We start from the raw sequence: 22,530 nt of genomic DNA, 5'->3' as shown, positions 1-22,530 counted from the left end.
GATATGAGCGCAGTTGGGAATAAATATTGCCAAAGTACCCCGTCGAAAACCGATTGGATACCATTGGATGCACCCAAAATCGACGTCTGCTGCTTCTCTCCTCCTCCTGTCTCATTCTCCTCTGCCTCCGCAACACAATCAGAAGGATTGCCTCATCGATCTTTTGCATGACAGGATCCATATTTCTCAGAAAAATACTGAAAAATACTGAAAAATACTGAAAACTCTGAAACACTCTGAAACACTCTCTCCTCTCTCTCTCTCCTACCAAAATGGCACCGACACATGCTCATTAACATATTTTCTTTGGTTTCTGTGGCATTGTGGGAAATTTGGGAGTGTATATAGCTGAGAGATGTGTTTTTCATTAAAAAACGCTTCTTAGCGCTAACGCGGAAAAACGCGCAAAAACGCTAATGCAAAACGCGTTTTTAACGCCGGTTTTTCCAGGCGTCGAACCTAGCTTTACAGCTCGTTTTTTAAAACGTCCATGTGCATGAGGACTAAATATTATATACTTTCTTTTCTATTTACTAAGGGTAGCAGCATAGGAATTAAAAATAATCAATGATGATTGGGAGACTGAAGTTACACTTTAAGCTTATCACTATTGTTTCCTGGTTAAGCCAGTGACAGATTTACTTGACCACATTTTTTTCTCCCTTCATATATGTTTATCTGAATCATTTAGACTTGCTTCGGCTTCAACACACATTAACGGCTAGTTTACACTTGCTTCAAAACAAGGCTTTGGACACGCTTTGTAAAAGCTCTCTGAATGTCAGTCAAAGCTCCTGTTACTAAATAAAATGGTTAGCTTACAGTCCTGTTTACACCTTGCATTTGCTTTGCTTCGGCTATACCCCATGTAGCTTTAGTGGTGCTTCAAAGCATCTTCAAAGCCTCCATAGAAGTCAATGTTAAAGCTCGCTTGAAGCCCCATCAAAGCCTGATGAAGCCTCGCCGAAGCCCCACCAAAGGCTCATCGAAGCCCTACCAAAGGCTCATGGATGCCCCACTGAAGCCTCATCGAAGCACCAAGCAAAAGCAAGGTTTAAACAGGACTGTAAGCTAACCATTGTATTTAGTGACAGGAGCTTTGACTAGCGTTCACAGAGCTTTAACAAAGCCTGTCCAAAGCCATGTTTTCAAGTAAGTGTAAACTAGTCCTAAAAAAAATAAATTAAAAAAAAAATCTTACTGGTTCTAAACATTATTGCATCCAGGAACCTGATTTTAGAGCTAGTTTACACGTCCAGTGTGTTTTTTTCTGCATCAAATACGCATGGAAAGTAGGTTATATGGTTTCCAATGGCATAGTTCACACCAGTGTGGTCAGTTCCAGGGCGTTCCAGTTCCCCCAAAAAATAGGACATTTTTCCTGCACTGGACTGTAAAGGAATGCGGTAAAATGCATTAAAAACGTAGCGGAACACATGAAAAATGCACCAGTACAGTGAAAAAAAAAAAAAAACTGGAAAAAAAAAGAAAAAAGCATCTGGATGCATCCAGAAACGTGTCAAAAACATGCAGATTTGTAGTGTAAACAGCCCTTAAACAATTTTGGTTTGATGCTATAAAAACAAGGACTATGCAAAGACAAACATATGCAATAAAGTTACTTATAAGGCCCCTTTCACACATGCGGACCGTATGTCCGTATTTCATCCATCCGTTTTCGGATGAAATACGGACATACATGCATCCCATAGCTGCCAACTGTCCCGGATTTCCCGGGACATTCCCGGGACTTGGACTTCATTCCCGGATTTCTGGTGTCCCGGGAAATGTCCCGAATTTGAATCCACCGCCGCCGCCGCCGCCAGAGGTCGGCGGCCGGCAGAGACATTGTCTCCGCCGGCCGCCATTTTGTTGAAGTTCAGGAAGACGGCTGGGGGGGGCTAGACGAAGCTTCTGCGTCGCCGCCCACCCCCTGCCCCGCTCCGCCTCGGCCCGCCCCACTCCGCCTCGCCCCGCCTCGGCCCGCCCCGCTCCACCTCGCCCCGCTCCGCCTCGGCCCACCTACCCCCCGCCCCGCTGCCAGTCTGATATGGAAAGGGGCGGGGGTCCTAGGTGGGGGGGAGCGCGCGCACCGCTGTGGGACACCTGAGGTGAGTGGGGGGGGCACTGGGGACACCTGATGTGAGGGGGGGGCACTGGGGACACCTGATGTGAGGGGGGGCACTGGGGACACCTGATGTGAGTGGGGGGGCACTGGGGACACCTGATGTGAGGGGGGGCACTGGGGACACCTGATGTGAGGGGGGGGCACTGGGGACACCTGATGTGAGTGGGGGGGGCACTGGGGACACCTGATGTGAGTGGGGGGGCACTGGGGACTCCTGATGTGAGTGGGGGGGGCACTGGGGACACCTGATGTGAGGGGGGGGCACTGGGGACACCTGATGTGAGGGGGGGGCACTGGGGACACCTGATGTGAGGGGGGGCACTGGGGACTCCTAATGTGAGGGGGAGCTCCGCCGGGGACACCTGATGTGAGGGGGAGCTCCGCCGGGGACACCTGATGTGAGGGGGGGCTCCGCCGGGGACACCTGATGTGAGGGGGAGCTCCGCCGGAGACACCTGATGTGAGGGGGGGCTCCGCCGGGGACACCTGATGTGAGGGGGGGCTCCGCCGGGGACTCCTGATGTGAGGGGGGGCTCCGCCGGGGACTCCTGATGTGAGTGGGAGCTCCGCCGGGGACTCTTGATGTGAGGGGGGCTCCGCCGGGGACTCCTGATGTGAGGGGGAGCTCCGCCGGGGACTCCTGATGTGAGGGGGAGCTCTGCCGGGGACTCCTGATGTGAGGGGGGGCTCCGCCGGGGACTCCTGATGTGAGGGGGGGCTCCGCTGGGGACATCTGATGCAAGGACGGACTCTGCTCGGACATCTGAAGCAAGGACGGACGGCTGGTGGCAGGTGACGTGGCTGGTGACACGCTCAGGGATCCCACTGATTCTGCATTATGGTGAGTTGAATGATTTCATTTTATATTACAATGTAATAATAGAAATAATGCGCTTCAATCATCCTGACACCATAACAACCATGGTGCCGGATTGATTGAAGTGCTAACACCAGGTGTTTGGAGTATCTTTATCTGCTGATTGTTAAACTTTCTAGAATACACATATTTCTATTGTGTAGGATCTAGGGCTGCTGTCCCGTCATTTCCCTCTCTCTAATCCCTCTCTCCCCCTCTCCATCCCTCATTCATTTCAGACTCTAACCACACCCTCTAGAGCCACGCCCATTTAAGCCACGCCCACAATTTCGCGTAAACCAATTTCGCGCGCCGCACTTGTCTATTTTTCCTAGGCCACGCCTGCTGGCGAATGCCCCGCCCCCTAAATATTGGACAGCTCCGCCTACAGCCACAAAAGTGTCCCACATTTTTTTTTTACAATGTTGGCAACTATGGCATCCCTATGGGATAGCGGGTGTCAGCGGATGTACATCCGCTAACACCCGATGTCGTCCGCCTCCGCTCTCGTCCGATTCTGCGGACGGAAGAAAATCCTATTTTTCTATCCGTCTGCAGAGCGGATCGGAGGAACATGGACAGACGGTCCGTGTTCCTCTCCGATCCCCCATAGGGGAGAGCGGAGATCTGACAGGGCGGTCCCTGCACAGTGTGCGGGTCCCGCCCTGTCATCTGCCTGCTCAGCTGGGGAAAACAGAGCGATCCCCGCTGAGCAGCGGATAAACACGGGGCGGATCAACACGGATCCGTCCCGTGTGAAAGGGGCCTTATGATTATACATTTGGCTGTTGATAAATGGACTTCATAATGATACAGGATTCTAAAGATCCATTCTATCATTCTGATCAAAGTGTGCATGTTCCTGTGTCCATGTAGGCTAACCCTGAGGATTTTGGCTTCTTGCCTCAGTGAAATTGTATACTGGTATTTTAATTGGCATCCTACGTTTTTTGGTACGGAAATTGAATTTTAAACCTCACTTAACAGGCTCTTAAATAAATTATATGCATGACACAGTATATATAAAGAACAAAAGCAAAGTGTTAAGGCAAAAGCTGTCATTACATGCCTGTGACCTGGCAGTTGGTTGGTGAACTACAAGTTCTAGCATGCAGTTTGCCAGAAGGTAGCCCAACCCGGGAACTAAACAGAGCTGTCAGAATGCTTGTATACTTTGACAGCACAATTCCAAATGTAATCCCAAGCCCATTCAATAGAATGGAACGGGTATGTTTAAACTCTATCCTCATTGCATGTGTTTACAATAGTAGTACACAGCATACTATTCCCTGTAGAGATCTGCACTGAGGGCACTGATGAGTGACCAGTCAAGAAGTGGGTTAAAAGGCCATGAAACAAAGAAAGCTGGGACATTCCTTCAAATCAGTGTCAGTGGGGGAGGCCTTTCATGGAGGATCACTAATGCACTCCATTATCTCCTCCGGCATAATTAAGAGCCCTGGTAATGAATTAGACTGATAAAATGTGGCCTGCAATTACCACCAAAAACATTAATTATGTCCATTTCATAGAAATATATATATATATATATATATATATATATATATATATATATATATATATACACACACATATATGTATGTATATATTATATATAGATATATATATATACACACACATATATATATATACATATATATATTATATATGTGTATATATATATATTATATATACATACATATATATGTGTGTGTTAGCGCAAATAAAAAATATCATGGACAGAGCTTAACGATATTGGAGCTTCCAGCTATTACCAGCCTGAACCTGGATAACCCACGCCTTTCTGAATTACAATCAAAATAGTTTAAAAACTGATAAAATATTGTGTGTGTGTGTGTGTGTAGTAAATTTATGTGATGCAGTTTTTCTTTACTGAACTGAAAAATACATTTTTGATTTAAAGGATATTGCATTCCTACAGCTTTAGTGAATAAATCAAGGTGTAAAATGAACTAACGGCAAGTTTTATATCTGGAAGGAATCAGCTAGCATTAAATCTGAACTCCAGGCACATAGAAATTAACACCAGTTACTGATATATTTGTTACAAAATCAGTAAATTAATTATTTCATTTAGTTCATTTAAGTTAGCAGTCTGTTGTAATCCCATGCAAAGTAAAACTCAGATTGGGAGAGGAAAGGGCAACGCTGGTGTGTAACAAGCACATAGGCTGGCAAGGAACTTGCTAATAGGAGTAGAGAGCAGAGGGATGAGCTCATCATTCTGCTGCTCTTTTTTTTTTTTTGTTAAATCACAGGCTGTGTGCAGGGTGGTGACCTAACAGTATTGTTCTAACTACAGGAAAGTCAGGTCACCAACCTGGCTGTGCTGTCCGGTAGGGAGGTGTATATCTTATGACTGGCTGGAAAGATATAGCAAGCTTTTGGCATGTACACACCTCCCATATATGTATTTCAACTGTGTGTTTAGCTGTTTGCCTAGAAATCATCTTGACGCACTTTACACAATACATATCTGCCTCATTTCATACAGCAGGGGTCGGCATGCTATGGAGCTGAGACAAGCTGATGTTCTGAATAATAGTCACTATGGGGGATATTTACTAAAACTGGAGAGTTCAAAATCTGGTGCAGCTGTGCATTCTAGCCAATCAGTTCAATTAAAGTGATATAAAAGGCTTGTTTTTTTTTTTAAATAACAAACATGTTATACTTACCTGCTATGTGCAGTGGTTTTGCACAGAGCAGCCCGATTCTCCCCATCTCAGGTCCCCGCCGGTGCTTCAGGCCCCTCCCTCCTGCCGAGTGCCCCCACAGCAAGCAGCTTGCTGTGGGGGCACCCGAGCAGGTGCGCTCCTGAGCCGCTACTCTGCGTGTCCATTTACACACAGAGCCGTGGCTCAGTCCCACCCCCTCTCCCTCCTCATTGGGTCGCTGGCTGTGATTGACAGCAGCGGGTGTCAATGGTTCTCGTTGCCAGCTGAGCCAATGAGAGTGAGAGTCCCCGGAGAGCCGAGGCTGTCGTGCACATTGCTGGATCGCGATGGGGCTCAGATCAATATTGGGGAGGCTGGTGCACAGAGAAGTGTTTTCCTACCTTCATGCATAGAATACATGATGGTAAAAAACCTTCTGCCTTTAGAACCACTTTAAGCTTTGACAGAAATACCTGGAAGCTGATTGGTTTCTATGCAGAGCTACACCAGATTTTGCACTTCCTGTCACGAACCCGCACCAGACCGAGGCTTGGAGCGCACGCCGAACTCGTGGAACGAAGCTGCGTAGCGGAACTTTAAAACAAATCGCTGGAAAGACTTATGCCCCGTACACACGGTCGGACTTTGTTCGGACATTCCGACAACTGAATCCTAGGATTTTTTCCGACGGATGCTGGCTCAAACTTGTCTTGCATACACACGGTCACACAAAGTTGTTGGAAAATCCGATCGTTCTAAACGCGTTGACGTAAAACACGTACATCGGGACTATAAACGGGGCAGTGGCCAGTGGCTTTCATCTCTTTATTTAATCTGAGCACGTGTGGTACTTTGTCCGTCGGATTTGTGTACACATGATCGGAATTTCCGACAACGGATTTTGTTGTCGAAAAATTTTATATCCTGCTCTCAAACTTTGTGTGTCGGAAAATCCGATGGAAAATGTGTGATGGAGCCTACACACGGTCGGAATTTCCGACAACAAGGTCCTATCACACATTTTCCATCGGAAAATCCGACTGTGTGTACAGGGCATTAGTGCCAGTCCTAAGGCATCTTAAATTGTGAGTGCACATTTTACACATTATGGATATTAACTTATTGGTCAAAATAAATTTTATATAAATATATTGCGCAATGATGGATGTTTAATTTTTATGAGATACCAACACTGACAAGGAGATATGAGGAGCATCTAGTGGTTAACTAGCTGGAGGAACGCCAGGATAGTGGAGTGGTTATCCCTATATGAACCAAAGGCAAAACTTTTTCTAGGCTCTGGTGAGTGCCCATTTTAGAAGGTGGTGGTGGTGGCACATGAAGTGGTGAAAAGTTCCTGTTATAAAGCACGGATGAAAATTGTAGAATAATATGCACATTGAATGTAGATGATAAATGGAGGTGGACTTTGGGGATTATTATAAAATACCTATGTTCTATGTTGTGATAGTTTGCACTTTATGATATTTTGCACATTATATTGACTTATTGTCACGTTGAACTTTATAGTTTATAGATTTACTCTTAAGGTTGGTATACAAGGTTTAAACACCATATCAGTGGTAATATTGCACTAGCACTTTTGGAATCAGCGAAGTTAAACTTCTTTGAATACATTTTTTCCTAATCTATGGTATAGGGCCTTTTAACCTCCCTGGCGGTATGATTATTTTGGATTTTAGGTGCTGAAAGCGGTACAATTATTTTGCATGGAAATTTGGCGTTTTATATTGTAGGCCTGTAATTCTTAACAATAACACACTTAAATCTGTCCAAACAAGAGTCTAGTAGATATCCCGGGTATAATGAAGTTTGAAACACAAAAACATAAATTATAATATAATAAATAAATATAAATAATTAAAAAAAATAATAATATAATAATAATAAAATAAATTTCCCCACGATTCACTATCGCTCAATTCTGCAAGTGTTCTAATTTACTATCGCTGTTTTCTATCTGGTCTAAAGCCACTTTTGACATAAAGGGAAACTTTTTGGTTGCTATGGACAATCTCCAGTTTCCAGGCAAAAAGAACAGTATATATCATATAAAACTGCATGAAGGGCATGGGCCAAAGCATTGGGGACAAAAGGGTTGTGAAATGATTTCATACAGTACTGTAATCTGTAAGATCTGTTACATCGCAGGATCCTGGGGACAAGGTAAGTAACGCCGCACCAGGATCCTGCAATGTAATCCCGAGTGTGGCTCGGGGTTACCGTTAATGGGACTGAAATTTAACCCCGAGCCACACTCGGGAATACCGTCAGGGAGGCTAACTGCAGCAGATCAAATTTTATTATTAAAATTTCACTATTATTAATATTTTAATTTTTGCGCCGGTGACACAACTCTTCGTTTTAGGAAACCATTGATGTTTGCCTGTTTCAAGAGGCACCTTAGCTGAAAGCAAACACATTTGCAGTTGAATATGAAGGCAGCAAATTCAGTTTATTTACAGTTATCTCCATATAAGTAACCATGTATAGTAGAAATTTATTTGGTATTTATGTACTATAAACTTGCTTATTATGTATATGTTATTGTGCGCTGTGCAGCCACAAATATGCGTAGTCAGAAGAAATTAACTAGAAAATTGGTCTGGTGGTGCATATCCAAAATTTGACTTTTATAAGCAGACCATTTTCAAAGGAGCAGTTTATCCTGCCTTTTCAAGGAACAGGCAGATTTAATGGTAAACCAGATGAAAAGAAACCCTAATTCAAAAATACCATCATACCCAAAAAAATGACCTTACCATAACAAATGTAGCATTTTATATATGTATTATGTTTTGCTTACATTGCCAATGCAAAAAAGTCTAAATCTTTTGTGTGCATTAGCATTCCTTTGCTGAATATCTACCACTTTACCCCAACAATAGACCATGAAAGGCCACATGATAAATCTTCTGACATGGAATCCATTTGCTGGTGAAAAGACAGATCAGTCTGACAGTTGAAGGCACTGTTGAAGTATTACTTGTAAACAAAACCACATGAGCATGGAGAAGGCGATCGCACAGATACCAGTGTCACAGGACACTCCCCGCTGCCTGGGGGTTGTAACTGGGAAAGGTCTTCACCTCTGTTATACCATTCTAAATATATGACTAGTCTACTATTAGAATAATCTCACAGCTTAAACTTCCATGGATATGTAATGGTTGGTATTAAATTAAGAGAAAACGTGATGATGGCGCTTGTCGGTGTAACTTGGACTTAGTGATTCTTGGACAAAAGCTGCAAGACTTTACATCAATCCCAGTTCTTTCAGTTTTTCAAGGACATGTCTTTACTTAATACTGGCTTGCCATAGACAAAATTTCTGAATACTACCTGAAAGTTGAACTCCAGTAGCTTAAAAAAAAAATACTCTTGCAGTGGGGCGCCCTCTGCACTGCTCCTTTTTGCTACTTTAACCTACCTTACCTCTTGCTTCCCTGGCAGCCGATGCTCTCCTTTTCTTTCCCATGCTCGGTTTGCGGCCAGGCCCTTGGCGTCCTCACTTACAATGCAGTACTGATCGTCCTGCATTGACTTCATGAGGCTGTGACCACTGGCTGGAGTGCCGTAGGGTGTGAGGGAGCAGTCGCGTTCCAAGAGGAGCCTGCGGGAGCTAGAGATAATGTAAGTAAATGTGCTTTTCACTGGCAACCTAGGCAAAAATGAGCATTTAAGGGTATTTTTTATTTCTCTGGAGTTCAGCATAAAAAGATATATTTATATAAAACACAAAGCTACTTGGCACCAAAAATGGAGTTGTTGACCTTATTGATTTCTTGCTTCATTTTCACACACAGTAAAAAATTAAACCTGATTGGCCGTTATGGCAACAACTCCATTTTATTTCCCCATTACTTTTCTTATGTTTTTTTTTTTTAATCTGTTGTTAATAGTTTCTAAGTTTGACACATTTATATACAACTGTTCTTAAGGAGAAATCTAATGCCATGCATTAATAAATAACAGATACAGATTCTGGGGTAGATTTACTAAATCTGGTGCACACAGAATCTGGTGCAGCTGTGCATAATAACCAATCAGCTTCTAGGTTTTAGGCTCGGTTCACACTGCCGCAACTTGGGTTCTGACTTGTGAGACCCCAAGTCCCATGACATGTGAAATTCCATGTAAGTCAATGAGAGCTGTCTTAACTAGCACTACTGAAATTGCTCCGACTTTAGAAAAGGTTCCCATACTACTTCAAAGTGACTTCTATTTGACTTCTGTGCCTATAGACTTTAATGGAAGTCACCTCCAAATTGGATCCTCCTCTATATTGATGTGATTTGAATCCGACATTACAGGAATATTATGCTGGCATTCCCGAAAGTCGCTTCTAAAGTCGCATCAAAGCAGTACTCAAGTCGCCAGCAAGTTGCCACAAAGTCTTCTGGCAACGTCACACCATACGTCGCTCCACTTGCAGGTCCCAGTAGTGTGAACCGAGCCTTATTATGAAAGCAAGCTGAAGTTAGAAGCTGACTGGTTACTATGCACAGCTGCACCACATTCTGTGTACACCAGTTTTCGTAAATCTCCCCCACAGTGTCACACCAGTATATGATATTCTAACATTGCTATTAGTACCACTACTGCATATGAGGTATATAGAATCCTTACGCTCTTTCTTCTTCTACTTGAATTCCTACCGACTGATATCGGTAAGCTGCTTCTCTCTGCTCTGCGTTAGCGGCTTCTTCTGGCCCATCAACCTGGAAAAAATGCAAACTAGTAAGCATCGCTTTTATCTCTCAGCCCAGAAGTAGTCAAACTGTTTTGAGATGCAGAAAGAGACCAACAGAAACCACCACGGCTGTCAGAATACAATGGCCCAGCAGGGGGGATTTGTCCATCTGTGCAGTTAGTGTGGATAGAAGAATCTGTTAAGCCAGGTACACATTACAGTTTTTTTTTCGCGTAACCCACAGGTCAGAGCCGCTGTGCTAACCATGCGAGGTAAGTCCAGCGATCTCCCCCGCTGAGCAGTTGTGTCCTGACAGGGGGATGGCCACCGCCAGTACACTCCGATCAGCGCTCTCTGCCATTGGCGCTGATAGGGAGTCGGTCGGCTACTGGTTTTCCAGCATACACATCTGACAGGATTCTGTCAGACAGACCGACATATACACGGGCCGAATGTCTGACATTTTTTTTTTTAACCAGCCGTTGTCTCCTGACATTTGGCCTGTGTGTGCTAGGCTTAAAAGTAGTCGGTGGGATTTTTTTCTTCCCTATGGGGTACTAGAATACTGATTATGTATTAGATTATCCATCGTAGTGTGTACAGCAGTGAGGCAAGGTCTGGTGAGGACAGCAAACTATTGAATAGCTTCAAAAATGTTTGCGGACACCACCTGCATTTGTACACCAACTTTTCTCTAGATAAGGTAGACAGAGAAAGAACGTGTGGAGTTGTGGAGATAGCCATCTCTGGGTAATCAACGTATGTGCCAAGAAGAGTAGCCTTACTACAGGTATTAGTATGTGCCAATATACCCAATAGACAAATTCCAAGGTTGAGATCAATATCTGTTTGTAACACTCTATTAACATTTTTCACTTTGGCCTCCCAATATCTAGCCAACTTGGGGCACTTCCAAATTTTTATTTTTTAGTGGAAACTGTGGGGAGTTAAATGACAGTTTCTTATATTTGTCAGGGATTCTACTCACGAGATATCTGGACTGGAGTTCCTGTTTGTGTACTGCTGCAACATTATAAGGAAGTCCCTCTTTTCCTTTTTTAATTGGAAAATGAAACAGCAGAAGCTGAACCATACAAAGGTGGGCAAGAACAAGCCAAACGTCTTGATGAACAGGAGTAGAGTTATGGACTAGGAAAGGAGATCTCATTTCTGGCATATCCAAGAAGACAAAAGCTTAAAAAAGCCCTCCAAGCTCCACCTATAACAAAAATATCACTTTTGGCCAGCCTAGTCCTTTATAGACTGCAGATACGTAGTTATTAGTAGCAGTTACTACGTATCTGCAGTTTTCCTCCTGAAAAACTCTGTTTGTATTACCTTGCATCATCTGGATGACAGAGCTGCCAGAAAAGGTGTGCAAACAACCAGGTACTACAAAATAATTCCAAAACACAAAATTGGTACATTATGTATTTGGCAGTATAAACACACACATCCAATACTACATAGCGTGGGCTAAATTTTTTCCAAAATTACTTTGTAGTCAAATAAACAAAAAATCCCTGCACTTAGTGTATCAAGAACCTGCAGAACAACGGCACACAGATAATCCGAATACACTAAATTTATACGCTATCCCTTTAAATATATCATGATTAATTGAATGAACATATAAGAAATTAGTGCTTAATTAATGTGATCGAATAAACCCATATGAAAAAAAGTGCTAATCCCCTTTAACATATAAATCAATGTACTCAAATGAAGTCAAAATGCTGATATAGAACAAAAAATAAAGAGACACTCCTATGGATTCCACCACCACAGGGCTCAAGCCTCTTACCAGCTGCATGGGATCTCTATATGGTAAGAGAACAAATAGCTCTTTTAAAAGAAATGGTAACTCAGGCCTCCAAGCCTCTCCAGTTTGATCCCTCAAAATGAGGAACCCCATGGGATGTGAAAGAGACACAGGGTAATATCCGCAGTGTAAAATAGCATACACCATATAGTTTAATCACACAGTGCACTCACATAACAAAGAGACAAGGCTTCATTTGGGAAAAGGGCCATCTTTCCCGGATGACGTCTGCCTACTAACGAAACATGTTGGGCAGGGCCTGGTCCATGACTTCATCACGTCAACTGAAGGATTGATTGCAGCTTTTCCAAACTGTTATGTGAGTGCACTGTGCATAAATAAACCATATTGTGTATGCGATTTTATACTATGGATATTGCCCTCTGTTTTTATCATATCCCCTGTGGTTTCTGGCTCTGAGGGATCAAACAGGAGAGGCTTGGAGGCCTGGGTTACCATTTCTTTTAAAAGTGCTAGTTATCACTAACATCTAGAGATCCCATGCAGCTGGTAAGAGGCTAACTGCAGGTGCAATTAGCTAGTCTACTGTAGGTGGCTCTTTTTTTAGAATAGTTGCTGGCAGTGCTTATATATAGAGAACAGTGTGATCAGGTGCCAGATCCCTTTTAGATAGAGCCCTCCTGTAGTGATGTCACAGGTGAGTCTGGGCCCAGTTATAAGCTGGTTTGGGAGTGCTTTGGCTTAATTTGATGATTTTGATTTATATGTTAATGGGGACTCACACTTTATACATTTTGTCATATGAGTTTATTTGGTCTCATATATTAAGCATTGATTTCTGATATGTTCATTCCATTAATCATGATCTATTTAAAGGGATAGCACACCAATTTTGTGTTTTGAATTTATTCTGGCATCATATTCAGATTTTTTGTGTGCTCCTGTTCTGCTGGTTCTTGATAAACTAAGTGCAGGAATTCTTTGCTTACTTGACTATAAAATAATTCAGCAAAAATTTAGCTCACACTATGTAGCATTGGATGTGTAGTGTCCACACATTACCATCTGATTGTACAGAAATTTAAAGTGTAGTTCAAGCCTAGTCAAAACTTCTAGTTCAAGCCTAGTCAAAACTTCTAGTTTTAGGTAGAGTAGGAATGGATTAAGAACTCCTTTTGGGGCTTTTACTGCAATCCAGGGCTTCAGAAGTTTACCCTCACTAGGTCCCCATTCACACTATGCAGCACAATGTCAAGCCACATGCATATGCACATTTTTTTGGTGCACTGCAGTGCTCTGTGCATAGGGAAGCCCATTCAAAAAAATCTTCAGATCCAAGCAAAATGTAAAGCTGGCTGCACGCCTTTTCATTTTCTTTTTAAATCAATTAGCTAAAACATTTTGAGCTTGATAGCTCTAGTATTTGAATACTAATATATTGTAATGTAAGATAGCTCTAGTATTTGGATACTAATGTATTGTAATGTAAGCTAGCTCTAGTATTTGGATACTAATGTATTGTAATAGCAAACACTATTCATACAGCTTTCTCACTAAGTTTAATCTTTTTCTTCTTTTATTTTTCTAATAATAGATGCCCCAGTAAAAACAGTTAGAAAATCAACAGCTGGTACTGAAAAAAAACTGACTGCCACAGCCTTAAATAAAAAAAAACTATTAAACAGGAAACATATTACAATAAGCATAGTAAAATATTATTGTAAGCTTAAAAACCTAGAACAATGTATCTGAGAAGCGATTTACAAGTTATAAGCGATGACATGCGATGTTATGTAAATAATAAAAGAAACATAATCCAGTTTTTATGCCTATACAGGCTTATTCCTCTGCATACTTACATATATGCATTCTTAGATATGACTATTATAAACCACCAATTACTGTGTATATTAAAAAGCACTTGCTGAAAAAAATTAAATAGCTATCTACGGTGGTAAATTGGGGGATATAGTTTCTGAAAATGAGCTGTGGATGCACGTGGTTTTGAAAGTGAGATTTTGGCACTAGAAAATTTGGCACATTCATTTCCAGAACCAATAACTTTCACTGCATGTGTTATTTCTGCATACAAGAAAAAAATATTTTTCACATCTTTTAAAGAAAACCTAATAAATGAATTATTATTTACTGACTCTTAAAGGATAACTGTATTTCCAAACAACTCATTTCAAACGCCCTCCTTATACATTCCTCAGATCAATGGGGGGCCAGGTAGTTCCGGACCTGCAGACAACCAAGGGCAGTGTTCTGGTTCTCTTCCAAACTGCTAGGGAATGTGCATCCTATTTTCCATAAGGCCTAATGGGAAAACTGTCAACCTGCAGGTTTGCAAGTACATGGCTTACACTCTAATATTCCTAGCCAAAGCACCATAGTGCATGGAAATGATCCATCTGTGTGCGCTTTGACTTCCATCCAATCATGTGCAAGCAAAAATGCTGTTTTTATTTTTATTTTTCTTGCATGTGATTGGGTACTCTTTGCAAAGTGAAGTCTTCATTTACTAAGCTCTGTAGCAAGTGCACTTGCAGAGGGCAACTGCCTATTTGCCTTTTGTAAAACAACCCCAATAGTCTTACCTTTCCCTGGCTTCTTCGTTCAGCACCTAGATGAAGGTGACATCATTCTCTTTCCAGCTAGATCTTGAAGAATGCTGAGTAGCCCAAATCTCTTGAGAATCCTACATGGTGTGTCAGTGTTTTCTCACAATATTTGGGCTACTGAGCAATTCCAGGGATCTTGTTGGTAGGATAACATCACTGCCTGCACTACTGAGGTGGGGGAAAGTGAATACATTTTTTCACTTTTTTCCTCCACAGATATGTTTGTGCATCATTTTAGGGAGGGTGGGACCTGAAATAAGGCCTGGTTCACGCCTATGCATTTTTTGTGTGCATTTTCAGTTTTGCAGACTACAGTCCATTTAACATGAATTTCCCTCTTTTTCACTCTCATCATTCGAAGCCCACTGTATACGTCTATTCTCTCCCACTTCCCTAAGAATTGCTGTGATCTACCGGCCCCCTGGACCATTATCGACTTTCCTTGATGAGTTTTCTGCCTGGCTACCCTACTTTCTCTCTTCGGAAATTCCCACAATCCTTCTCGGTGATTTCAACATCCCTGCTAATACAAACATTCCTGCTACTTCTAAACTTCTTAGTCTAACCTCTTCATTTGACCTGAAGCAATGGGTACAGGCTTCTACTCACTCTGATGGCAACACTCTTGACCTTGTATTCTCTTACCTATGCACTCCATGCAACTTCTCAAACAATCCTTTTCCTCTCTCCGACCACCACCTTATTAGTTTCTCTCTCCCCCTGTCTTCCACCATCTTTCCCTCCAATCGCCTAACCGTCACCCGTAGAAACTTTCGCAACTTCAACTCCTCTCTCCTCTACTCTGCTACCGACCACCTCTATGACAAAATCTCCCCCCTGTCCTGCCCCAACCAAGCCATATCCATCTACAATAAATCTCTGTCCTCCACCCTGGACAAGCTCGCTCCCCTTACTACACGCAGAATCAGGCCTTGACCCCTACAACCCTGGCAAACAGATGACACTAAAATTCTCAAAAAACGTAGTCGCGCTCTTGAGCGTCTGTGGCACAAGACTAAGTCTCTCAAAGACTTCAACCAATACAAATCTGCCCTCCAAAAATACTATTCTTTCCTCCACACTGCCAAGCAAACCTATTTTACAACTCTTATTAATACCTTCTCATCCAATCCCCGTAAACTCTTCTCTACCTTCAACTCTCTACTTTGTCCTCCACCGCCTCCCTCCACTGATTTACTCACTGCCCAGGAAATCACTAATCACTTCAAAAACAAGATTGATACAATCCGTGATGAAATCTCCACTCTACAGGTATCTCCCCCAGCTAAGACCCCATGTCAACAGATACAACTGACACTACCTCTATTCAAATCTACTACTCCAGACGAAGTTGCTAAACTCCTTTCTATCGCCCACCTAACTACCTGTCCCCTGGACCCTGTTCCCTCTCAAATGCTACGGTCACCCTCTGACCCCATCCTACACTCTCTAACCCACATCTTCAATCTCTCCCTCACCTCTGGCATCTTCCCCGATGCTCTAAAACATGCACTGGTCACTCCCATACTCAAAAAACCATCCTTGGACCCTACCAATCTTAACAACCTACGCCCTATCTCCTTGCTCCCCTTTTCCTCTAAACTCCTTGAACGCCTGGTTTACAACCAACTGAGTGACCACCTCATTAAAAACAACCTTCTTGATCCCCTTCAATCTGGATTTCGCCCTCAACACTCCACAGAAACTGCTCTTTTAAAACTCACAAATGACCTACTAACTGCAAAAACCAACGGACACTATTCTGTACTCCTACTTCTGGATCTTTCAGCTGCCTTTGACACGGTTGACCACCCCCTCCTCCTCAAAAAACTTCACTCCATCGGTCTCCGTGACTGTGCTCTTCAGTGGCTCTCATCCTACCTATCCCAACGCACCTTCAGTGTCACTTACAATTCTACTTCCTCCACTCCTCTTCCCTTCTCTGTCGGGGTCCCCCAAGGTTCTGTTCTTGGACCTCTTTTATTTTCAATCTACACCTCTTCCCTGGGTCAGCTGATAGCCTCTCATGGCTTTCAATATCATTTCTATGCTGATGACACACAAATCTATCTCTCCACCCCTCAACTCACTCCATCAGTCTCCTCACGCATCACTAACTTACTAACCGACATATCTGTATGGATGTCACACCACTTCCTCAAACTCAACTTGTCCAAAACCGGGCTTATAATATTTCCTCCCCCACGTGCCTCTTCCCCTGACTTCTCTGTGAAGAGCAATGGCAAAACCATCCACCCGTCCCCACATGTCAGGGTGCTAGGTGTTATCCTAGATTCTGAACTCTCCTTTCAGCCCCACATCCAATCACTTTCCAAAGCTTGCCGCCTCAACCTCCGCAACATCTCTAAACTACGTCCCTTTCTAACCAGTGAAACTACAAAGCTCCTGATTCACTCCCTGGTTATCTCTCGCCTCGACTACTGCAACTCCCTCCTCATTGGCTTACCTTTAAATAGACTATCCCCCCTTCAGTCCATCATGAATGCTGCTGCCAGACTCATCCACCTTACAAACCGATCAGTGTCTGCTACCCCTCTCTGCCAATCCCTCCATTGGCTGCCACTCGCCCAACGAATTAAATTCAAAATACTAACAATAAGTTACAAAGCCATCCACAACTGTGCCCCCAGCTACATCACTAACCTAGTCTCAAAATACCAACCTAAACGCCATCTCCGTTCCTCCCAAGATCTCCTGCTCTCTAGCTCCCTCATCACCTCCTCCCATATCCGCGTCCAGGACTTCTCCCGAGCCTCGCCCATCCTCTGGAATTCCCTACCCCAATCTGTCAGACTGTCTCCAAATTTATCCACTTTTAGGCGATCCCTGAAGACTTTCCTCTTCAGAGAAGCCTATCCTGCCTCCATCTAACAACTGCATTATTTTCTCCATTAGCTCATCCCCCACAGCTATTACCCTTTTGTATAACTTGACCCTCCCTCCTAGATTGTAAGCTCTAACGAGCAGGGCCCTCTGATTCCTCCTGTATTGAATTGTATTGTACTTGTACTGTCTGCCCTAATGTTGTTGTAAAGCGCTGCGTAAACTGTCGGCGCTATATAAATCCTGTATAATAATAATAATAATAACATGGTTTCCTATGGATGTAGTTCACATCTGTATATTTTATGGAAAGGGCCAGGGTTTTTTTTCTGGTTTTTGGCTCCATAGACTTCATGGTTTAAAGATGTGTATTGAAAAACGCAAAATGCACCTGCAATATGCAAATTGCAACCTGCACAAGTTGCAATTTGCATATTGCAATCCGGCATGTAGAGCGCCTTGAGGCCTTGACGCTCTACATGCCGGACGCTGGGATGCGTGGTTAGCCGAACCTACAATATAATCTACTTAAGGGGTGCCTCTCTCGACCCCAGTATATCGCTTTGGCTTATGCGCGCCCGGGTCGGGCGGGATGGGTGAACTGGTACATCCCCCTGTGGAGATTGCTGCTTACCAACTTCTAGCTTTTACCACCTAAGAACAGCACCCGTACCTACTATACCACAACTGCCCACCATTCCATCTTGCCTTTTCTCGTGGTCCCTCTTTTAATAAAAATCTCCTTTTCAGAAGTAATCAATGAAACTCTTTCAGATGAACCCCTCTTTTCAACTATGCCCCTGAAGAAGGACCCAAAAAATATTAAATACCCCGAAACGCGTCGGGCTTGAAAAGAGTCTCTCTGTTTATCTCATCATTGTTTACTGTTTGATGTTTATTATGTTTACTAAGTATTATCATTATGCTACCTAGGATATCCACTTTGTTTTTAACAAATGTATTTCTTTATTAAATAAATATATATTCTTTTATATTGTACATTAGTCTATACTCCTATATTTTTTCTAACTCTGTGCAAGTGCCGGGAAAGTCCACTTAGGGGAACCCGTTGTCTTATGTCACTGTAAAAAGTGCGGCACTTTATTCTATTTATGGGGATGATATAAAAAAATAAACCAAAGTGTAAGTCCAGACAAAACCTTTTTTTTTCTTTTTGGATAGAATAGAGAAGAATTAAAGAGCTCAAGCATTTTTTACTATCTGGGTCTCCATTAGAGAATGTTTCCCCCCACTTACTGACAACAATAATCTTGGCTGGACATACACTCAAAGTATACCTAAACCCAAGAATAAAGTTATAATACATTGCAGGAACAGAAAAATACCTATTTATATCTGTATAAATACAGTGTAGTGAATGCACATTGTCACTGTAGGACTGGAAGTTTGTTACTGGTAGAATCACTAAGTGAAAAAGGGAAAATAACCTTCAAAAAGTAAATTAGCTGCCACCACATCTTAATGCCCCGTACACACGGTCGGATTTTCCGATGGAAAATGTGTGATAGGACCTTGTTGTCAGAAATTCCGACCGTGTGTGGGCTCATCACACATTTTCCATTGGATTTTCTGACACACAAAGTTTGAGAGCAGGATATAAAATTTTCCGACAACAAAATCCGTTGTTGGAAATTCTGATCGTGTGTACACAAATCCGACGGACAAAGTGCCACGCATGCTCAGAATAAATAAAGAGATGAAAGCTATTGGCTACTGCCCGTTTATAGTCCCGACGTACGTGTTTTACGTCACCGCGTTCAGAATGATCGGCTTTTCCGACAACTTTGTGTGACCGTGTGTATGCAAGACAAGTTTGAGCCAACATCCGTCGGAAAAAATCCTAGGATTTTGTTGTCGGAATGTCCGATCAATGTCCGACCGTGTGTACGGGGCATAAGAGTGCTTTAGAGTGGAGCAATTTGTGGAAAAAGTAAAGCAACTTGTTCAGGAAAAGTCATAAAGATATGAAGGATAGAATATTCAACATGAAACATACTTCTGGATTTACTGCATGCCTGGTCCCCTCAGGCTCCATGCACACTGGGCTTAAAAAAAAAATGTCTGCTCTCTTTGGAGTAAAAAATGTTCATATAGAGCATTTTTTGTACAAAGTTTAGAAGAGTTCAGAAGCGCGAATGAGAGTTCAGAAACGCAAATGAGAAGGGTTTTTTTCTTGCCTCTAAACGTTGATCTCAAAATATGCCTGTAAACGTCCTAATGTGCATGGACACATAGGATAACATTGAGTTGCTTCTACAGGCAGAACACAAACCTCCTGTAGAAGCAATGTTTTTTACACCGGTGTAAAAGCCTTAATGCGCATTGTGGTTTTACCAGCTGGCTGCTACCTCAGAAGTGACAAAGCAGACAGTGGATGGAACCACAGCACACAATTTTAAACCAGGTGTGTGTCTGACATTGATGATTCTGACAGTAGCTTTGCTCTGCAAGAGAGTTAGGATTCAAGGAATAGGTGGAGAGACAATATATAGTCTTCTTTTACAGGTTGCGTTTTTTATTTTTCAAATCAGGCTAGGTTCACCTTTTATTCTAAAGTACGGCTTTCCTGTGCACCAATATACCATTAATGTACCTCTGTTGCAGAGAAAAAAACCTGTCACTATGTTCCAGAGCAGGCCTCACATCAGCCTTTGCTTTCTTCTTTAGAAAACTCCTTTGTGTTTTTCTGGTATCTGTCCTGCAGGATGCCAGAACTGTTAGGCCCCTTTCACACTGGAGCGGTTTTCAGGCGGTATTGCGCTAAAAATACCGCCTGAAAACCGCCCCTAAACAGCCTCCGCTGTTTGTTCAGTGTGAAAGCCCGAGGGCTTTCACATTGAAGCGGTGCGCTCGCAGGACGGTAAAAAAAGTCCTGCGAGCCGCTTCTTTGAAGCGGGGAAGGAGCGGTGTATTCACCGCTCCTAAACCGCTCCTGCCCATTGAAATCAATGGGACAGCGCGGCTATACCGCGGTAATACCGCGGCTATAGCCGCGCTGTACGAGCGGATTTAACCCTTTTTCGGCCGCCAGCGGGGGTTAAAACCGAACCGCTAGCGGCCGAATACCGCTGCAAGAACGACGGTACAGCAGCGCTAAAAATAGCGCTGTTGTACCGCCGACGCCCCCACCGCCCCAGTGTGAAAGGGGCCTAAGTAGAGCGTGGAAGTTTTTAGGCAGCTGACCTCATTAAAACATACCCTGCTCCTGCTCTCCTCCTCCTAGAGATTGCTCCCTCTCACCTCTTCACTAGCTAAGTTCAGCCCAGAGCTGCAGTGCTTACTAAAACCAGTAATAAGGGAGGTGTGGTCTAGAGGGGTAAAACACTTCCTATTCTGTGATGCAGTAAGGCAGAACATGATAAGGTATGAGGTCTCCTGGGTGGCTACATGATGCTACAGGAAACCAGGGCTCAGTATGTATCTTTTGAAATTTTGAAAAGAGAGGATGCAGATTCAAGGTTGCCATGAACTAGGTAAGTAAGAGATAAACACATTGAGGTAGCTTGGGAAGAAAAGACAACAACAAAGTCTTATATTGATTATGAAAAATGAAATTCTGCTTGAAAAGTTGAACTTAGCCTTTAAGCATCTTACAAAGCTACAGTAGCTATGAGCTTGTAAAGGGCCTTTCAGAGTATCCACTTGTGCTTCCTTCATAGAGTCTGCAACATGGATATTAGAAATGCTTGTTTAAAAAAACCCTTTACCATAAAACATAAGTGCAATAAGGGAAGATTTGTGACGCCATGCACTGTTTATCCCACAGAAATATTTTTTTTACATGTGACTTGTCTGATCAATTGTCCCAATAAAAGTTTTCAGCCGCATATCAACTGCACAAGCAAGCAATAACAATTCAGAAAGTTTCTCCAGAAATATATGTGAGCTTTATGGCTTTTTTTACGAAACATCTAGTCATGCATCAATGAGTACATCATGAACGGCAAAACAATTATTAAAGCTTTCACTACAAAATGTGCGTGGGTGTATTTTTTTCTTATAAATATCTGCTATGTTGACTCAGCAAATGAAGTTAGAGGGAAATATAACCCAAAAGAAAATTGCCTCTTTTAGACCACTACAGAACCATTAAAACTTCCAGTCGTTTTTACATTGTTTAAAGTGAACCTATGCCTTTATCATGCAGACTAAAGTGTTTATATATTCTAAAAAAGCACTAAAAGCACCTTAAACAAGTTTTAATTCATCTCTGCCAGTATAAGCATTGTGGAGAAACTATGACCTTTCTCAAAGTTCTCAACATAAGAAGTGACATAGATAGTGGCAAGCAGCCAACTCTTCAATATAAACTGAAACCTGAGTTTAGTATCTTTGTTGTAATCTTTTAGGATCTTTGAGAATGAATGACTTCACATTAGCTAGAAATTTTAATAATGGCTTGTTTATAATGTAAATATAGTTTAATGTCCATAGCCTAGGCGCAGATGCTCTTTAAGGCTCCGATAACAATTTTTTGCTTGAGTCTTCAGATCTGCACAATGTCCAAGGCAAGGGGATATCAGTCCTTCAGCCAGTTTTATTTGTTTTATATTATAAAGAATGCAACAGAAGCAGTTGGGTGACCCAAAGTTGGATCGAAACACTCATCTTGGAGATATTGCTGCTGAAGTTCCCAAGACATTGAGTATCTACCCCTAAAGCCGGTGTTCTATCAGATTACCGCTACCCATCAGACTGTGCAACGGAAGTGACGTTCCGACCAAAAAATACTTACTGTGCATGAACAATGCGTTCCACCATGCGTTCGACGGCACGATGCGTTTCACACACTTTATGATCTGACGGGTAGCAGTATTCTGATAGAGCACCCACGTGGACATCTTACTACACCCAGCTACGTCTTGAATTTCAGAGTAATTTT

At 42.7% G+C, this 22,530-nt stretch overlaps 1 protein-coding gene across 7 annotated transcripts in view; it reads right to left on the bottom strand.

Annotated features, from left to right (window-relative positions):
- The window catches only part of DLGAP1 (DLG associated protein 1), an 834,809-nt gene that overhangs the window by 96,859 nt on the left and 715,420 nt on the right, over positions 1-22,530 (bottom strand). For 5 of the 7 annotated variants that reach the window (XM_073631412.1, XM_073631414.1, XM_073631416.1 and 2 more), the window contains 2 exons: positions 10,313-10,404; positions 9,114-9,305 (listed from right to left, as the gene is read on the bottom strand). In XM_073631412.1, coding sequence (XP_073487513.1) covers positions 9,114-9,305; positions 10,313-10,404 — 284 coding nt within the window. The remainder of the gene's footprint in view (positions 1-9,113; positions 9,306-10,312; positions 10,405-22,530) is intronic. The other 2 variants (XM_073631415.1, XM_073631419.1) reach the window with 2 other exon arrangements.

This window comes from Aquarana catesbeiana, linkage group LG05, assembly GCF_042186555.1.
Source record: "Aquarana catesbeiana isolate 2022-GZ linkage group LG05, ASM4218655v1, whole genome shotgun sequence".
NCBI classification, from domain to species: Eukaryota; Metazoa; Chordata; class Amphibia; order Anura; family Ranidae; genus Aquarana; species Aquarana catesbeiana.
This window is presented reverse-complemented; position numbering and strand designations above follow the sequence as displayed.